Source organism: Panthera tigris, chromosome B4 (assembly GCF_018350195.1).
Source record: "Panthera tigris isolate Pti1 chromosome B4, P.tigris_Pti1_mat1.1, whole genome shotgun sequence".
NCBI classification, from domain to species: domain Eukaryota; kingdom Metazoa; phylum Chordata; class Mammalia; order Carnivora; family Felidae; genus Panthera; species Panthera tigris.
The window spans coordinates 46,232,273-46,253,099 of NC_056666.1; the positions used below are offsets into that span (position 1 = coordinate 46,232,273).

Genomic DNA, 20,827 nt, shown 5'->3' on the forward strand with positions numbered 1-20,827 from the left:
GACCTGAGCATAAATCAAGAGTCCGATGCTTAGCCAACTGAGCCGTCCAGGCACCCCTCACACTACCTTCAGAATCACACGGGAACTTGTTAAAAATGCCGTGTCCCAGGGCCGTCTCCTGGAGGTTCTGATTTAGTAGCTCTGGGTCTGACAAGGAGAATTTATATTTGGAACAACTGTCCCGGCTGATTTGTCTGATTCTGCAGGTTTGAGGAAAGGCATTGGATAGTTAGCCACGTTTGTTCTTCTTTGGCAGATCCACCAATTTTCCAGGCAAGCCCTGGTTGCTGCCTCCTCAACCTTTGAATTCCAAGCCAGAGGAAGACTCTCAGTACGTTCATTCAGCATGTCATGTGGTTCTGTGGACAGTACTTAGGTCCTCTCTCTGGAAGGATCTTGGTGGAGATGTCCCAGTGGTTGAGGTGGGACTGGGATATCAGGAGACAATCCCTTTAGGGATGGAATGGCCTTTGCCAGCACTAGGACCCCACTTGGGGCCCCCTCCTTATGCTCCTGGTACAACCACACCTTCCCCCCAGTTTCCATCTTCGCCTCTAAGCTCCTTCCCAAGTCTCTCCCTGTCTCTATTAGAACTCCACGGCCTCCAGTGCATGTGCGCATTTCCATTTCAAACTCCGCTCATGCAAGACTACTCATCTCTCCTCTCCACCCCCACATGTGTTCTTCCTGGGTTACCTCTTCTACAAAACAGAATCATCATCCACCTAGTTACCCCGGCCAGGATCCCGACTTCTCCCCCTTCCTCATTCTTTGCATCTAATCCCACATATCTGTTTAAGGCAGTGGTTTGCAACCCTGGCTGCAAAACATAATCATGTGGAAAGATTTTTTAAAACATACCCATGCCTGGGCTCCACTCCCAGAAATTCTGACTTAATTGGTCTGTGGTGAGGTCAGGCCCTGGAGAGCTTTTTTTTTTTTTTTTTTTTTAATGTTTATTTATTTATCCTGAGAGACAGAGAGTGAAGCGGGAAAGGGACAGAGAGAAAGAGAGAGAAGAAGAAGGGGGAGGAGGGGGGGCAGAGAATCCCAAGCAGGCTCCATGCAGCCAGCGTAGAGCCCAATGCAGGGCTCGAACTCACAAACTGTGAAATCATGACCTGAACCAAAATCAAGAGTCAGATGCTCAAATGGTTGAGCCACAGGGCTGTCCCAAGCCATGGAGAACTTTTCAAACTTCCCAGGTGATTCTAATGTGTAACCAGGGTTCTCTCTCCCCCAGTTACACACTTCCTTCCACAGGAGGCAAATCTGATCAGCTGGGGGTGGGGGAGGCAGGGGGAGGAGGGTAAGGCACTTACCTTGGGCACAAAATTCAAGGGAGCACCAAGACCCGCAGTAATCAAGGTAAATAATATGTTTGAAAATCAAAATGAAGGCAAAAAAGACCACGATAAACAGCACATCAACATTTTATAAAAACAGCCTGTTGTGGTTTTTTTGTTTTACAACCCTGCGTTATTTCGCAACAGGAGCAATTGTTTCCAATCGGACCGTGGTTCCCAGGCTTGTGTGGCTGTCCTGTCCCTCCCGTGGGTTTATGAGGGTTGACAGAGGCGTGTGAACAGATTAGGCAATGGACTTAGATTTTTTTCATTGGAGATTTTCTATTTGGTTCAAAGTATGGGAGGTATTTTGGTAAGTATAAACAGGAACGCTCATTTTGCCTTTTGCCTGAGTTTCCAACGCGGCTCAATACAGCGTGGGCTTCTCCCTTTGGAGCTCCTCCTTCCCAGGGCTACATTCCTGCCTTTGGGATAGAAGCTCTGTATGAGTTGACCAAGCCCAGCTGTCCAGCCCCATGTCCGGTTGCTGCCCCTGTTGTGCATTTGTGCTCTAGCGATAACGAATGCCTCGCGGTTGTCTTGGATGTGTCTGCATTTTCCTCGCAGCTACACCTTTACACGGGTATTTTTTTCTGCCCTGCAAATCTGGGTCATTGCAGTCAGCTGAGTAGTTTGTTGTTGTTGATTTTTGTACCGCACAGAGACACCTGGCTGAGATGGTGAGCAGGTTGGAATTTAGCCTCGTTCCGCTTACCAAGCCCTGTGTCCTGGCATGAGGCTGCCTCCCTGGGGGTTGGGGGTGGGGAGGCACCTTTTCTAATTCATCCACCCATAGGGGGCACATTTTTCTGGTTTGCACAAAGACTCCTTGTTGGTGGCTGCTCTATCATTCCCTGTATCACCTGCCCCATGAATTCCTGCCTACCATTTAAGATAGAGCTCGAGCTTTTGACCTCCACTGTGAAGACTTCCTTGCCCTCAGTCTCTCAGACAGAGTGACTCTGTGTTCTAAGTCACCACCTCATCCTCTGCGTGCTTTTATGATGGCAGCTTTCTCAGTGAATTGTAATTATGGGAACAACCATGGAGCCACCTGGCTGGCAGATTCGTCTGGCATATATCAGTCAAGAACAGGGTGGTTCTTCTTTAATCTAAGGATGTCTTTGAAGAGCACTAGAACAATCAGTGGTAAAGTAAAACATCCAGACAAGTAACTCCTTTCCCTTCAGGACACCAGACAACTGGTTCATGGCTAAGTTAGTCGGAATGTGCTGGGCCAGCTAAGGCAACAAGTCCGACTCTGGGTGAGTTAATACCAACGTCTTATTTCTTGCTTAGACTGCATCTTCATCATGGAATCCAGATGGATGGAGCTTGCCACCGTGGAAGAAAAAGAATCAAACTCCCGATGGCCCTGCGCCAGCAATTAATTGCCTCTGCCTGGCTTTGACTTTGCACATGACATTATCTCTGCTCCAACTTATTGGCCAGAATTAGTGCCAGGGTTCCACCCAACCTCACAAGGGCAATCCTGCCATATGCCTGGAAGGCAGGAGAGTTTGAAAAACGTTTGGCAAACAGCACTTACGACTACCGGAGCTGACACTTTCCATAGAGTTGACGGAGATTCCTCATTTCCTAAATGCTCCTGTCATTTGTTTTGGTGTTTAGAAAAATGGGTTATCAACATCAGAACATGGTGATAACAACTGTAGCTAGAAACCAAAAAGCACAGTCTTTTTTGGAAATCTTTCAGTGACATCTTTGCTCATAAATAAGGATTCTCATGGGGTTTGTGTCTGTTGCAGTTTACAGATGTAGTTCAGATTATACTGTAAAAAACAGCTGAGTGGTAGTGGCCCAAATGCACTTTTAAAAGAGATTCTTATTATCTTAGAAAGATTTATATACATATATATATGTATATATGTATATGTATGTATATATGTATGTAAATTATTATTAGCCTAAAGGACCAGTCATCCCAAAGATCCATCTATTCTAAGATCTTATCCTGCTATAGGCATCTCCTTGTTTCTTTTCCATGGATTTTCATTTGCTTTTAAAACAGGCCCCTAATAATAACAGATCTAGCAAACATTTTTAAAAATGTGAATCAGCTGTAAGTTCAAATCAAAACTCAAAAAGCTCAGTTTTTCAGACTGACAGAAAGTTTCCAGACAGAAATTGCCCTGGGAGTAATGCCATTTGGAGTTGACATTAAGGAATTTAAAAATGAATTGCAGATGAAGTCTACACAGAGTTCTTCTACATACCAATGAAGTCCAGGTGGGAGCTACGACAAAACGTTCCCTTTGTAGAATATATTTTTAAAAGTTCAGCCCTGTTAGTATGTTCAGGTGGGCTCTGTTTTTGGAAGATGTGCACATCTATAAGACTCTTAAAAACAGAATAACTAAGCAGTGAATTTCACATTGAAAAAGAATTTTATTGGGGCGCCTGGGTGGCCCAGTCGGTTAAGCGTCCGACTTCAGCTCAGGTCACGATCTCGCGGCCGGTGAGTTCGAGCCCCGCGTCGGGCTCTGGGCTGATGGCTCAGAGCCTGGAGCCTGCTTCCGGTTCTGTGTCTCCTTCTCTCTCTGCCCCTCCCCCGTTCATGCTCTGTCTCTCTCTGTCTCAAAAATAAATAAACGTTAAAAAAAAATTTAAAAAGAATTTTATTTTGTTTTATTTTTTTTTTGTTTTTTTCTAACTGTTTATTTATTTACTTTGAGAGAGAGAGGGAGAGCACGCACCTGAGCGCATGTGTGGGGGAGGGCCAGAGACAGAGGGAAAGAAAGACTCCCAAGCAGGCTCCACACTGTCAGTGCAGAGCCTGACGCAAGGCTCCATCTCATGAACCACGAGATCACGACGTGAGCCGAAATCAAGAGTCGGATGCTTAACTGACTGAGACACCCAGGCGCCCCTAAAAGGAATTTTAAAATCGTGCTCCCTTGGTATATTTATATCACATAAAAGAACATGTTGGTGAGTTAAAAATGTCAGTTTCGTCAAATAAAATACATATGCAGTACTATAATTTATTTTCTTTCCCTGTGTTTTACACCTTTTTTATGGATAGCTTCCTCTGTATCTGCTTTACTACGTGTACTCCATTATCCTATAGTAATTGGGCAATAACAGATATGACTGAAATCCCTACCAGTTTAGTTTATCTTGAGCCCTGTGATGACACATAGTTATCTCAAGAGCTTGTGACGATAATCATGTGAAAGTCCTGTCGAGATGAAAAATTATGTCTGACCTCAAATGAAAGGACTTGTGTAAAATAAAGTGCGAACACATCTCATATCAAATGCCAATCTTGTACATGTGAATGTTTTTCTCCTAGAACATATAAAAGTCAATAAAATCTGCTTACTTTTCATATTAAAAAAACAGTCTGTCTAGAGGATTCATCCTGTTGGAGATCTGGTGCAACGTTTCCAAACCCGGATTTGATTTATCTACTGATTAAATGTGGTTTGAGTTCTAATAGTTCCACTCTCTTTAGAAAAATCCAGAAAGATATCCAATGGCATTTCCGAAGCGTACTTGGTAGTTCTTTGAGTGACGGATGAGATCAATATTGGAAATTCCTCATTCAACTCACCTCTCCGATCTGACAGCTGGACTATCACAGTAACCCAATCACACTGATTTTCTTGAGACTTTCTTGAAAGCTGTTCCAGGAAAACCATTCTAATAACGTTGTCAGCAGTGGATGCATCCTCATGCTTCCTGAGTCCTCCACTTTGAAGCCCTTTGAATAAATAAATTCTGATACGTGTTAAAATGCAAACTTAATTTTAACTCATCTGTCTGTGAAAGGCAGCCAGTATGATCTCTCACAGAAGACCGGGAGCTTAAAACTGGCTTGAGCCATCAAGACATTTTCAACGACTCCAAGGAGATGTCTGGGATGTCAAGCATGTCTCCTTAGAAGTCGAGGTCTTCACGATTGCCCCCGTTGAATGTTAATTGAGAAGCGCCTTCTTCTCGCGAAAAATACAGAGGCTTTTGTACCAAGGAAGCACACATACGTTTTCCAGTTTATTGCTCATCAATTGTGTGCTCGTAAAGGAGATGAGTAGGCTTAATCTGAGGAAGATGCTACAGAAATATCTTCTTTACCATCTGAGCTTGAGGCAAAAAGAGAACTTCATTCTGCCACAACTTAAGGGCTTGGTATGTGACACCCCTGGGTCCTTATATTATCAGAGAAAGCTTCTGGGAAAAGGTAGATTGGAACTGATTGTGGGAGGAGAAAAAGAGGATAACAAGGCATGAATCTGGCCAATCTGAAGGAGAAAGAATCCTGGAAAAAGGGGTCATCTGTTTAAAAGAAGAGAGAAGAAGGGCACCTGGGTGGCTCAGTCAGTTGAGCATCAGACTCTTGATTTCGGCTCAGGTCATGATCACAGGGTCATGGGATTGAGTGCCGCAGGGGGTTTCGTGCTCTCCCTCCCTCTGCCCCTCTCCCCCACTTGTGCCATCTCTCTCTAAAAAATAAATAAAAATAAAAAAAAAACAATACAAGGAGAAGAAGGAATAATGGTAGAGAGCGTGAGAGAATTTAGCCTGATCAGACCACAGCTTGAAATAAGGCATGCTAACTGGAAGCCTTTAAGCTTACGGGGAGAGCATGAAATTTAATGTGGAGGGAAACAAATCTTTGATGATCTTTAGGTCAGGAAAAATCATCAAAATGAAGGATATATTAACTCTACTTGGCAGGTATTTTATTAGCATCATGCTCTAACTGAGCTAACCAGCCACATTATACCAGGGAGATATTTTATAACAAAGTTTTTCACCAATACCCTTTCTTCTGGATAAATAAAGTCAGCAGAGGATTATCTAAAATCCGTAAGAGAATAAGCACCGTTTAAATGATACAACCTGGTACATATAAGTAAATGAGTTTAAATCTTCACATAATACCTGTTGAATTGAGTAATTGAGTACAATATGGTAATCATAAATAGTTTTATCTTTTTTTTTTTTAAGTGGTTCCTCATGGATCTTGACTTAGAAGGCTATTGGGGTTTTTAGCTTTATGTGAATTGCTGCATTAACTTCAAAGAAATGAAATTGTACTTCCATTAAAATATTCTTTAACTTCATAAACTCATACTTTTCTGGATTAATCTCTCCTGTGTTGGCCACTCATGGTGCATGCTATGCCTTGCTGCCTGGAGGCGAATTTCCTGCCCACAGCTTCTTGCTGAGGGAACAGACGTATGTGACCAAGTCTGTACCACATGACAAAGGCAGGCACAGCTGAATGGACCAAGGATGGGTATGAGACCCATGGGCTGTCAGTCCAGAAGCTGACTGTAAATTAAGAGGAGGGCCACTTCTAAAGAGCTCCCTGTCAGAAGCAATGATGATTAGCTGGACTGCTCAGACTTCCTTTCAGGAATCTGAATATGATACTTGGGGAGAGAACCAGTCAGCCCATAGTGGGTGGATACATGAAAACACCTCAAAAGGAGACAGTGAGGAAATTATCAAAATGGCTGAGGGGCATTTCAGGGCTGGGGTGGGGACAACAATCTCCTACCAATGCCTGACAGTATTCCATCTCCACGAAGCTGGCTGAGTGGCTATATCTGCTCTCAGAGAGTTTTGTCTCCCTGCTGCCATATGTAACCTCACAATCCAACGTCATTCCTGAAATAGCCTGAATGAGGCACTTGCCACCTTAGAACCCCCACCCCTCAAATCTAACTAACATGTAGTCCATAATTTGGTACAAAGATGTTCGATTTTACTTTTACTAATTTTAAGAAAGACATTTGGGGAAACAATATTAGCTACCACATGCAGTTTGAATGGGCTCATTATTAAAATGGGTTGGCCAACTCAACAGAACAGAATTATGTTGAAGATGCCACTGTCATCATTTTGAGGATAAAAACTAGGAGGATCAGTGATGATGATTTTCTTCCAGAGCAGATGTAAGGTTGTGGCTTGTTTATCCCTCGAGTTGGGTTCTTTACGTGGTTTGTTAAATAGCATCTAATCAATAGGTCTGAGTCTTCACGTTTAAACAGTTTCCCTCAATTTTTTATTACCGATAAAAGCAGAGGGCGACACTCTTTGGTCATTTACCTACATACTTGTTTGTTCTGAGAACATTGCTCAGGGCACAGATTTCAAAAAGGATCAGCTATCTGAGGGCAGCAGAAAAATATATGACATGTTGGAACATGGAACATGTGTAGAGGGTGAGCAAGCCCTTGAACCGTAGCTGGGGAACCTGGATTCTAGTCAATTCTGCCGCGGGCAAGCCATGTTATTCTGGCCAAGTCCCTTTCCTTGTCTGTAAAAGGAGGGAGCTGTGATCCTGAAATTCTCTGCGTTGTGTTATCTCCCCTACAAAAACCATAAACTCCGCCAAAGCAGCATTGTCTGCCTTATCTGCTTAGGGCTCAATCCAAGAACAGCTCCTGTTCTTGCAGGTGCTTAAGAAATACTTGGTGAGGGGCGCCTGGGTGGCTCGGTCGGTTAAGCGTCCGACTTCGGCTCAGGTCATGATCTCACGGTCCATGGGTTTGAGCCCCGCGTCGGGCTCTGTGCTGACAGCTCAGAGCCTGGAGCCTGTTTCGGATTCTGTGTCTCCCTCTCTCTGTGACCCTCCCCCGTTCATGCTCTCTCTCTGTCTCAAAAATAAATAAACGTTAAAAAAAAAAAATTAAAAAAAAAAAAAAGAGATACTTGGTGATCTTGAGCAGTTCACGCTGTATGTTGCTTACTAAAAAGGCTCTTTTTCATGTATGGAGTCTTAGCTATCCTTCAAATTGCTTTCACATAGGAGGTCCTCAACACTCACTGGTCTGAGATATCACATTTGGTTCTCAGGGGGTCCATGCTTACTTGTTAATACAGAAATACAGGCATGGAGAAGCTGTATAGAATGGGAAGAGGGGTGGCCTGTGAGTCGAAAGACCTGGCCCACCACTAACTACTGTGTGACTTTGGGCAAGTCTTTCTTTTTCTCTAAGGTTCTGTTTTCTGGTGGCACACCTCTGGTCCTGTTATACCTGTTATGTACAACAAATGGGTGTTAAGAATAGAAGAATCCATCAGGAAGGATGTGGAGCTGTAGGAGGAATGTAGTCAAAGTAATTAAGGCAGAGGCATCAGTCCATTAGAAACATCAAGACAGGCAGACTGCTTTTTATATGCACCACCTAAAATCCTTTATAAGCATCAACTAGGGTGGTTCTTCCTTTGCTCTTAGTGGTTCATCAAAGCAGGTCACTGACCTCAGCCACATCTGCCACCATACTCGCTGTCATGGGGTGCTAAAACCATGGGAGAAAGCTGCCAGTTTGCTGCCAGCTTGCAAGCCCATGAAATGTCTGTGTTATTTAGTATGCCCAATTGTGGGGCTCCCGAGGATTTTGCTATAATTTTTGTTGCAAATTCTGGGTTACTCATTTAGGGTCCCTTTATAAAACATGACTAGAAGATCAATCTAGTAGTAAATTGCTACTGACCTCTCTCTCCCTCTCTCTCTCTCTCTCTAGAGAGAGAGAGAGAGAGAGAGAATCCTAAGCAGGCCCCTGGCTGTCAGTGCAGAGCCTGATGCAAGGGTTCATCTCACGAACATGAGATCGTGACCTGAGCTGAAATCAAGAGTCAGATGCTTAACCAACTGAGCCACCCAGGCATCCCTGGACCTCTATATTTTGTCACATTAATATGGCCCTATTTTTTTCAGACCAAGGTCTTTGGGCCCCATTAGTAAGAGGTGCCAATTTGTTTTTGCATTGCTAAAGAAGGGAATCTTTCAGCTGCACGAAGGAAGAAAGAGACACATAATCAAGGTAGGGTGGCCAGCAAGATTGTAATTTTGCTTGAGAGTGTGGTCTTCTGATGATGGGTCCCAGATGGATGGAATGGGCTAGGAAGCAGGGGAGGAAGGATGAGCCCATACTCTGTTGATAGTGTGACTCAGGACTACCCAGCAACCCATCAGGGCTCCATTGGGATGATCTTCTGAGTTTTCACTGCACGTGTTTCCTATGGACTTTGTATTTCTGCATCTTCCTGGGAGCTTGGTTTAGGCAGTGGGATAAAACACTCTTGCGCGGGATCAACAGTCTGGAAAAGAAGAAATGGCATTGTCAACTTTCTGAGCCAACACAAGGGATGATACTCTCCAGAGCTACGTTTGAAATACCATTTCAGCTTCATTCAGTCCTTTGTTGATAAAGAAAAAAAATATTGAAGCTACCCACATCAGAACTTTGTTTTACCATCTTCCTTCTTAGCCAGTAACAAGAATCTTTTTGCAAGATTCTTGAAGAGCTGATCACTGGACATCGAAGTAATCCAAGAAATTCTTGGAGAAGGTATAATAAAGATCTTCTCATCATGTAAATGCCCTCCAGAGGGTTAATGACGGCAAACGATCTCTCTGTATCCTGGGCTGTGTGCCATTCCAGGAAAAGGCAAAGTCTCAGATAACAGACCAGAAGGATTAGGATTATTTAGAGTTGCCGTGTACGGTTCATCAAACAAACAATCTGAGCATGACTTTCACCCTCAGATTTCAGTTACGGGGATCAAAATACAAGAACCGTGTCCCAGTGTGGTATTTTTGGCTGCCTGCGTCTGTGTGCCCTCAAGCCATCGTGACACAAACGCAAGTTGCCTCCCCTTCTACTCAGTAGCGCTCCCTCTGCTTTTGTCTGAAAGAATTAAAATCGGTTACACCCATCTGGTGATGGTGGTGACAGCCCTAACCCAGTTCTTGGGGGCAGCCTGAGCTGCAGGAGCTAGACAGTGACTCAGAGAGGCAGCCAGCGGGGCTCAGGGGATCATCTAGACAACTGATAGATACTAAAAGCAGATGTGACCTCATCCATATTCACAAGTCCCTGTTGCCCCCAAGGCAAAAAGCAGCGAGCTTGCTCCTCTTCACCCTCACACGAACCCTTCAAGCTGCCTTTTCTTTCCAGCGACATTCACCTATATTGGAGTACATCGTTAATGGAGGGGCCATGGGGATTTGGAGGGGCTCGGGCAGAGACAAAGGCATTATATCTGGATGACTCAAGCTGCACAGACTTGGAGGGACGAGCCTGCCCTGCCTCTCCTCTCTCAGGTCAGTAAAGACATTGGAAATGAAGCCTGACAGCTCTCCTGTGGAAGGTGGGCTTGCTGTATCCCTCCTTGGTGATTGTAGACGAGCACATTTACCTGCAGCTGAATGGGGGTACCATATGAAGTTAATGCTACATCCTCCTCAGCTCCATCACTGTCTCGGGCTGAAAGCCAAAGGAGGGAAGGGCTGGGTTAGTGTCAGAGATTCACGTGGAAACAGCACATGAGGACTATGAGGAGACTCAAGGGCTTGCAAAGAGGTTCTTGGCCTTTTAGAAAGGAATTCTCAGTCGAGGCTGATTTTTTTTTTCTTTTTCCCCTGAATCTATGACTTAAAAAAAGAGTGCTTTAAAGCTTATGAGGAAGGTTGGCTATGGATGGCGTACGTGTGTTCAGGACATAGAATAATCCCATGCGCGGTTATGTGTTTAATGTCGGTCCCCTCAACAAGACTTTTGAGCTGTGTCTGTCTGTCTCCGAGGTCAGGCCCTTGCACGATACGTATCTGTTGTTTGATGATCACAGACATGGCCATGCCCCAGGGTTCACACTTAGGGGCTCTCTCGCTAGCTGTGTGACCTGGGGCCAAGTTTCTTAACCTTTGGTTGCCTTTGTTTCCTGATGCGAATAAGAGGGAGATCATGATGATCACAATAGCAAATGTCCTTCATAGGATTGTCTTGAGGATTAAGTCATTCAATATGTGTACGGCCCTTGGAATAGGGCATGATCATCGAAAACACCATATTGCTGCACTCTGCATATTATTACCCACGGTGGTGCTGGTGGTGTGGTCATACGTGATGCTCTGACATTGTCTTCCCATTGTCATTTTTTTCTAGAGGGTCGGACCCTGTGAAATATGAAATGCTATTCTTTCCTTCATGGCAGAACGAACTGAATTCTCGGTTTAACTTTGTTCCTTGAGGTATAACGAGACTCCTTCACACTCAGCTCCTTAGGGACCGACATTCACCCAACATTCTCATCAGACTAGACTAGACACCAGAGAAGCTTCATTCTCCAGAATTCTCCAGGACTGGTTGCTGTTCATGGATTTACCAAAGGAAAACACCAAAGTGTTTTCCTCTTTCTGTTCATCCTGCAGCCACTTCATGCTGTGAAATCTGAGTTGAGTAAGGAAGACCTTATGTTTATACAGGGAGGAGGCAGAGACATTATAGCCATCATTTAGGCAAGGAGCCTGAGCTTCTAGACGTTGAGGAGCTTGGTTTTGTCTCAAAGTTGGCAGGAAGCAGAGCTGAGCCTCAAGCCAGGGCATCCAGATTCTGCGTTCTTTCTGCTGCCCCATGCTGCACAATTATCTCACGCTCTCTGGGTCTTTAGGAATGTCAAACCTGTGCCTTATCCGTCCTCAGAGCAGACAAATCCTGCCCAGACTCACTGTCTTCTTCCCTAATTTACACCACGATTCTCTCTGTAACCTGTAGCTCTTGAAGTTGATAAAACAGCAGTTCTGAGAGTTGTTCCTGAGAAAGAGCAAACAAAAACTACACCACTTGGGACCACTGAAATTGGGTTTCTCCTAGGAAGGGGGGTGCCTTGAAGAAAAACATGCTGAGAATTGTCAAAAAGGGCTGTCCAGGGGCGCCTGGGTGGCTCAGTCGGTTGAGCGTCCGACTTCAGCTTGGGTCACGATCTCACAGTGTGTGAGTTCGAGCCCCGCGTCGGGCTCTGTGCTGACAGCTCAGAGCCTGGAGCCTGCTTCAGATTCTGTGTCTCCCTCTCTCTCTGCTCCTTCCCCGCTCATGCTCTGTCTTTCTCTGTCTCAAAAATAAATAAAAACATTAAAAAAAAATTAAAAAAAAAAAAAAAGGGCCGTCCAGCAAAAGCTCGTATTTACTATAAGGCAAACAGCCCAATGAATGGGCTTACGTTTGCGGTAACATTCTCTTGGTTCACATCATTTTACAGTCATTGAACCACTTTTACACTGCATAGACTCATTGTTTTTATCTTAAAGCCTTCAAAAAGAATCATGCTAGGTTGGTACACCTTCAAACAATGAACAGAAAAAAATGCCCACAATAATGTGATATTTTAAAATATACATGGGTCTTGGGGTGCCTGGGTGGCTCAGCTGGTTAGGCGTCTGACTCTTGATTTTGGCTCAGGTCATAATTTCACAGTTTGGTTTGTGAGATGGAGTCCTGAGTCAGGCTCCACGCTGACAGTGTGGGGCCTGCTTGGGATTCTCTCTCTCCCTCTCTCTGCCTCTCCCCTGCTCATGCTCGTGTGCATGCGTGCGCCCTCTCTCTCTCTCAAAGTAAATAAATGTTAAAATATATATATATATATATATATATACACACACACATATACATGGGCCTTGCTTATAGCAAACTTGATATAACAATACCTTAAGTAAACTAGGGCAGATGAAATAAGCAATAATTAGAACAAGAGCTTTCCCTTCACAAAAAAATTTTGATGGCTGATATTCTATATTTAAGATCTCCACAAATTATATTGCATTTAAAATTCTCAGTTATAAGGGGGCGCCTGGGTGGCTCAGTCGGTTAAGTGTCTGACTTCGGCTCAGGTCATGATCTCGTGGTTTGTGAGTTCAAGCTCCGCATCGAGCTCTGTGCTGACAGCTCGGCCTGGAGCCTGCTTGGGATTTTGTGTCTCCCCCTCTCTCTGCCCCTCCCATGCTCATGCTCTGTCTCCCTCTGTCTCTCAATAATGAATAAACGTTAAAAAAAAAAAAAATCTCAGTTAAAAGGACAACTGGTTTAAAAAATATAATCAATATACAGCTTTCTAGGAATGCATTTATAATAGAGGGCAAAGAATATTTATAACCATTTGTTTGGTGTCCTGTGGTAACATGCCTGAGTGCATTTTTATTCTCCACCCGGATGTTTTTAGATCTCGGAATTAAGTTCATAAGCCACTTCAGAGAGATAAAGCCTAATCTTCTTTTGAAAGAATCCCAGGGAAATAGAGTCCTTAATCCCCTTTGCCGATCTATTTCAGTGTTTACTAACTCTTATTTTCACAGTTAATCTAAATCCTTTGTGCTTTGGTTTGAGTTCACTCCTACAGATTGTCTTTAGTTGGAGACAGAAAACAGGACAACAGCCTCTTGGAGAGAGGTCTTCATACTTGTGAAATTCCCTGCTAATCTCCTCTTGTCTTTCTCTTCTTTCAGATGAATAATTCTCATCTCACAACCCAGTGGTCAATCAAATAATTATGTGACTGGAGTCACAGCTACAGGCAGTATTAATCAGAAGAGTCTCATGACAAACGCATGCCTCATGGACTCACACAAAATGTCATGTTTTGGTGTACAGAATTTAGAGAGAGAACTGGCATGGTCTATGAGGAAGGCACCTTAAGAACTACTGTCTATTCCATTGTCTTAACCTTTCCACATGGGTCTGATGTTATAACCCTTTAACTGTCTTTGTGGTTTTCCCTCAGCCTCCCCAAGTCCCTCACACTTCTCATTGGTGGATCCCAGAACTGGAATGGGTATTCTTGTTGGCGACTGGCTGACTGACGCCCAGCACAACAGCCTGATTGTTCTTGCTGACCACACGTCTATTTATATAGCACTGTGTTTCTTGAGCAAAGGAAAACAAAGGCAGTGGTAAGCTGCTTGCCTATTGCTAGCTTGTGACCTATAATACATACGTAGGGTTTCTCAAGTTCTTGTTATCGTACTGTTCTAGTCTGGCTCTTATCTATTTTGTGTCTACTGGTATGTTTTCCTGAGCTTGGTGGAATCCTCTATTTTGTACTGAGTTTCAATTATTCTTCTAAGTTTTGATATTTGTAATTTTTCCCAGGTGACCTAGATTCTGATTCTGTTGTCCCAGTTTAAGTTTCTGGTTATTCTGACCAATGTGGAGAGCAATCTGTATGTCCTTTACTACACTACTGATTTATTATTATTATTATTTTTAACAAAACATCAAACTGGGGACACCTGAGTGGCTCAGTTGGTTGAGTGTCTGATTCTCGATTTCGACTCAGGTCATGATCCCGGGGTCGTGGGATCAAGCCCTGTGTTGGGCTCTGAGCTGAGCATGGAGCCTGCTTAAGACTCTCTCCTTCTCTCTCTCTCTCTCTCTCCCTCTTTCCCTTTGCCCCTCTCTCCCACTCATGCTCTCTCTCTGTCTACAATAAAAACAAACAAAACACCAAACTGCTTTGACAGTGACTGTCACTGGCAGGCATTTCCTGCTCAGAAATGGATTTTCTAACCATGCTCGAGTGACAAGGATAGTACTAAGCTCTTGGTCTTTCACCAAACCCTCCTTAGAACACTTAAAACACTTGTGTTTTTGGGTATGGACTCTTGATCATTACAACTCCCAGTATGTTTGGGAGTTCTAAGAACAATTCTAAGTTCTAGAACAATTGGAGTTCTAGAACAATGGGAGTTCTAGAACAATTCTAAGAACCCCTCTCTCTCTTTCTCTCGGCTTTTGTTTCTTGGAAATATACAACGACAATAAAACAACACAAGAAATTTTATCTAATCTTCTGGTGAGAACTACAAGACGTAGTTTCAGGGATTGACTCTGCAATTCTGCCATAAACCTTAGTGATCTGATGACGCACCATCAACAAGCAAGGAAAAACTGTTAAAGGAAGGATGTATAGCATCAATTTCCGACTCTCGGTCAACTGAACTGAAAAGAATGAATGGCTGCATCTCTCTGAACAGGATTTAATTTGAATGTGTAATTGGCCATAGATGACAGCTCAAAAAAGTGTATGCACTTAAAGGGAAAGCTTCTATTAAGTTTTTTGAGCCTGGTGAACATTATGTGTGATATACAACATTTAAAATAACATCATTTTGCACATTAGAAATAAATTGTGAGGAATCAGATGCCTATTAAGACACAAAAATTGATGTAAAACTATGATATTGGGTTATGAATAATAGGCCAGATGTTTCAGAAGGGAATGAATGGGGTTTGACATATTTCTAGACAACCAAAATTAGCCACTATCTCCCAGGTTGGTAGGGTCCAAGCATTTTTGTTGTCATGGTTAATCTATTTTATTCATTAACCAAGTATAGACAGGTGGCTTGGTCTTACATAAAGATAAAATCAAAATCTGACCAGAAATTTTTTGAAAATGTCACATAAGCAAGTTGCTTTATTTCTGTTAATGATTACATATCGGAGCCTTTATTAGAATTCTGATTCGATGGCTCTTCCGGTCACTTTTTGCAAACTTTGAAGGCTTTCAAGCAGTGAATGGTTTGAAAAGTAGAGATTTAGAAGTTATTGGGATTTGTGACATTAATGAAGTGATGAGTCCTATGAATCAGTTTATTATGATGTTTGGGCAAATTAGCTTCAAGACTTAAATTTTAAAAAATGTCAATCACATGTTACCTGGATTGACTTTTGCATCCGATGGCCCAAACATCTGGACTTAGCATCGTATGCCATGCAACTGCATGGTCCAAGCCTAATTTGGTGCTAGTTAACTCACTTTATAGTGGGTGCCTTTCTTTACCCAGCGTGAGCACTCAGCCACACCCTCTTTATTTAGGGCCTTTGATTCGTTTCTGTCTTGGCCTCTCCCCCATAAATCTCTGTATTTTGGAAGAACTGAATTTTCGTAAAAGTCTAATCTTGATTCCGGGTATCTTTACCTCCTTTTTGGAAATAGTAAGTCGCCCATCTAAATTGTTCCCTCTTGGTTCATCCTATTTCTCAATTTCTCTCCTGTTTTTCCCACAAGAAAGCCTCCCTACTCCCTGAATCCCCTGGGAAAGTACCTCGTGAGAGTTCCTGGTTCTCCACTCTGAAGCTGCATTGGTAGGCTGGGGCTGGGCAGGCATTCCCTGGTAAAGGGCAAGTCTGCTTGCTCGATCTGTAGAGAATGCAGAGCTCGGGTATGATGTACAGGAGCAGGAAGACCCATGCATTGGTGACCAGGGCAATACAGATGACAGGGTCATCCCACTGGGGCTGCCGCTGGAACTGTGGGTTGCCTCTCAGGAGCATGGAGATCCACACTACCCAGATAATGATGGAGATGAGCACAGTGACGAAGATGAGCCTTCCATGTTGCTTCCAGTTCTCACATGGGCCACAGAAAGTGGCTTTAGAGACGAAGAATGTGAGGGCCATCAGGAAGAGGACATAGACCAGGAGCACAACAAAGTCCACGTTGAGCTGACAGGGTGTCATATGCATGAACATCATACCCCTGGTCATCATGAGAGTCACATACTCAGTGGCAATGATTATCTGCAGCAAGCTGACACCAATAGCAATGCACAGAATTGTTGTCCAAGAGAAGGAGACTCTGCCCCGGACCAGCTTCACCAGGTTGGAGGCATGAGCCAAGAGGCATGAGAAACAGAGAGCAAAGAGAACCCCAAAGAGAAAGTAGCGTACAGGGGCAGTTTGCTGATTGAACTGAGTGATGAAGGCAAACGTGAGGCTAAAGAGTCCCAACACACCCAGGAGGAAGAGGAACTGAGTGGGAAGGACATTCCACTGGCTGCAGTCTTGAACCCTTCGCATGAGGAAGAGAAATGCCAAGAGTAGGATAATCGTAACTACTATGCCAATTATTGCCAGGGACTCTAGAACAATGCTCCATGGCCCCTCGTTGTCACAGAGGAAATAATAGTCCTCAGTGGACTTGACGCAGTCCTCATACATGGTGACTTGTAGGTGGACCTCACGAGAATGGACTTCTGTTTCCCTGCAGAAGAAAGATGAGACAAATTTCTGACTACATCCACCCATAAGAGCGCCTGTCAGGTAGTCCTATTTGGGCACTATAATGTCTCTCATTCCCAAAAGAAGACACCTGGACATACTGGACAAAACGTCCCCAAACTATCAAACCCTGAAATCTCGCCTGGCTCCATTCTGCTGGGAAAAGCAAAACAGTGTCTACTTCCCGATGCTTCATCCATTTTCACGTCAGTTTCCACCAAGCCTTTTTGAAACCTGAGGCAGGATCATTTTCACAAAATAGGGTATGTGACAAAGGTTGCATGGCTGATGAGATTCCAGTTAGGTCGGACTCCAGAACGAGCGCTGTCAACGTTAATGGATCATCGGATCATTCGAGACACTGATGCACTGCTTGAGGGAGACAGGCAGATCATTTTTCCTAGTAATTCTAATGGCTGTTCCCTCTTTTAATGTAAGTCAATCCAACAGAACATGTTATTGCTAAATACCTACTGTTTGTTCATCAAAGAATTATGCAAAATGGTCCCTGCTTCAACTACCTTTTGGGACCATTGAGCACCAACACCTATGTCGTCACTGAGGCTGCCCAGGAAAAAAAATTCCACACATTCTTTAGGAAAAAAGTACTTTGCAATTGGATACTTCTAGCTCTCTTCCCCTTCAGTTATTCCCAAGCCAGGTGGCTGGAGCAATCCTGGCTTATGGCTAAGGACATGGCCCCTTCATTCCCACTTACCTTCTCTGTGTCCACGCTGGAAGCTGGTAGTGGCTGCGAGGTTGTAACTGCCAATGAGTAAGAAGGAGACAATCGCAGCTTCTTTAATCTCTTCCCAAATGGGTGGAAGGCCCTCACTCAGGTTCCTGCAGTGCCTATAAAAAGAACCGGAAGGACACACCTATTCCAGTTTCACGGCAACTTTTCTCCAGAGCTTTCTTTGGTGAGAACAATTATTTTCTTTTTTTTTTTTTAATTTTTTTTTTTAACGTTTATTTGTTTTTGAGACAGAGAGAGACCGAGCATGAACGGGGGAGGGTCAGAGAGAGGGAGACACAGAATCTGAAACAGGCTCCAGGCTCTGAGCTGTCAGCACAGAGCCCGACGCGGGGCTCGAACTCACGGACCGCGAGATCATGACCTGAGCCGAAGTCGGCCGCTCAACCGACTGAGCCACCCAGGCGCCCCGAGAACAATTATTTTCTATGCTATTGCTAACTTGAGGCACCTTGGCCTTAGGGGGTCCTGAAGGTGACTTTAGGAAAAGACGGCTTCCTCCCCATATACTCCACTGTGTTTAGGAAGCCGCAAGAGGCCTTCAGTTGGCCTTACGTGAGGACACTTCACTCTCCGTCTGACCTCCTCCCTAAAGAGCCATCTGGATTCTTCCCCACATCTTGATTTTGGTTGTGAGATCCAAAACAGTATCCATTTAATGAATAAGAGTTTTACTGGGCCCTAAAGAAGGGTTATGTGCATTAAAAGGGCCAGCGGTTGGCAAAATTGTGAATTAGGGGAAATCTGTCTTCTCTACGACTCTTCCCTATCCAGTGGAAGTCTTTCCTCAGGCTTTGGCTGTCCAACAAGTGTGGGCCCCTACCTTGACCAGCTCTTCCTGGTAATGCCGAAGCCTTTGGTACAATTTCCCGTTGTCCTTCCTCTCCTCATTCCTATCAGAAGACACCTGTTCTGGGTTTCATTCCATCAGGGCATCCCAAGGCCAAAGATGGAACTCACAGTTGAATTTACCAGCCAATATTGGTGTAACAAATCCCTTTTCTCCTGTGACAGTGTATAATGGAACACATTAGTAGTGTCCAGCCTATACTGACCGCACCTCTACACCCCCCAGTTTACTCCTTGGTTCTTTCGCTGGGTATTTGCATTTTGATAGAGGACTTCCAAAGACCCCAAGTCAGTACTTGTTAGTTTGGTTTCCAGTCACTCTGCGATCTGGCCCTATCTTTCTCATCCAACTGTATTTCTTTCAGGTCTCCTGGCCCTATGGTTTATCCAGGTTGGTTTTCCCACTGTGCATAAAGAAACAAACTCCGGTCTGATTGCCTTCTCTTAGATGTTGTCCATGACCTGAATTGCCTTTTGCTTTATTTCCGCTGATCCTGTTCCCTAACCAAATACTTTCCCTACCTCTAAGATTTATCTCTTATTTCCTCTGTGAGCTTCCCTGACTCCCTTAATCCCTGGAGCCCTCACCACTCACCTCCTACCATGAACTCCAAGGCATGCTGGGGTTGGGTCTGTGCTCTTCACAATTAGTGGAAACCATATTTTCTGTCCATTTTATTTGCATCAATCGATTTTCAATAAATAAAATAATCAGTGAATTCAAAATAGTAATAAATAATAAATGTATTAATTTATTTTCTTTGTATTGGCCTCACCCCCTTGATTAGATTTATAGCTTCTTGGTGGGGGTCAGTCTCCACATTTTATGCCCCCATAGCACCTGGCCATCCTAGGTGATGGGTGGATTGTTCAGCTGGGAGAGTCTAATGATAGAATTCCTGACCTTGTGAAGGCAGGTCTTAGCAGTGTGGTTTTCCAGCAGAAGCTTTTTAATGGAAACTACCAGCAAACAAGTCAGGACCTTAACAAACCCCAGACAAATTCATTCTGAAGTGGTGCTCTATCTTTAGAGACTCTTCAACTTTAACGAGCCATTTTCCCCCCCTTTGAGAGAAGAATATTCCAGGGAGGAGAGTCCTCTCCTTTACTTGCTTTAGGCATAATTGTGGTTTGTCAGAAACTGTAAAAGCTAATCTAAAGTTTACTTTAAGGGTAAAGAGATTTTTCCAGATGATGAAATGGGACATCCATGAGAATTCACTCAGAGGGCCTCACGAGTAGTTACATTGCTGTCTGTAGGACAGCAGAGGATTTCCCATTTAATTCTTCCAAGAGAACTGTTCTGGTGACCCTTCCCCTCCCCCCCCCTCCCCCCAGCTAGTTACTCATGGCCACTCCTCACTGTGGTGATGTTTCCATTTCCAGCATGCTTGTCTTCTAAGAAGATTCTTCCTGAGCTCCTGATGGCTTGAGGCAGGTGAATTAATGGGTTAATGACCTCAAAGCCCTTTGAGCATCTTAGATAAAAGAGCTTGTCTCAGGTACTAATTATTGCCATTCTAAAATCTGGGGTCATGGAATTAACCCATCTGCTGCCAGGCCTTAAGGAAACGAGGGCCTTCTGTGCCTACACACGTCCACATTACTCACATCTCCTTTCTTTTGGCTTTTATGCAGCAATGACATCTCACCAAACAGTTCAAATGTGGCTTTGATGAATCAGAGTATATTGATTATAACAAGTCCAATAAAAATGAAGACAAAACAGTCAAGAGGCCAAACGCCTTTTGCCAAACACCGATTTGTGTTGTCTCTTTCTTCCAGAAACAGACCTGGAGGGAATGTTAGAGGTCACCTAGTCTCACCCTCTCATTAATAATTAATAAGCAGGAAGCCAATAGTATAACATGAGAAATTGCATAGCAAGGAGGCAGAGGCCCAGAGAGATGAAGGGAGGTACCGAAGGTATGGAATGTTAGAGGGGATGGCCAGGGCCATCTGATTGCTGGCACATTCCTGCTGCCATATTGGCTATCTCCCTGACACTTCCACCTCGGGAGGACAGGCCTCAGAAGAGAGGAGCACTCAGACATGACACATGG

The 20,827-nt window shown here is 44.0% G+C and overlaps 1 protein-coding gene across 1 annotated transcript; it reads right to left on the minus strand.

Annotated features, from left to right (window-relative positions):
- Positions 1 to 9,159: 9,159 nt before the first annotated feature.
- On the minus strand, positions 9,160 to 17,131 carry GPRC5D (G protein-coupled receptor class C group 5 member D). Its single transcript, XM_007076298.3, has 3 exons — positions 16,207 to 17,131; positions 10,527 to 10,594; positions 9,160 to 9,425 (listed from the first exon to the last, which is right to left on the minus strand). The coding sequence occupies exons 1-3, from the start codon at positions 17,099 to 17,101 to the stop codon at positions 9,345 to 9,347; spliced, it is 1,044 nt and encodes a 347-aa protein (XP_007076360.2). The 5' UTR covers positions 17,102 to 17,131; the 3' UTR covers positions 9,160 to 9,344.
- Between the last annotated feature and the right edge of the window lie 3,696 nt (positions 17,132 to 20,827).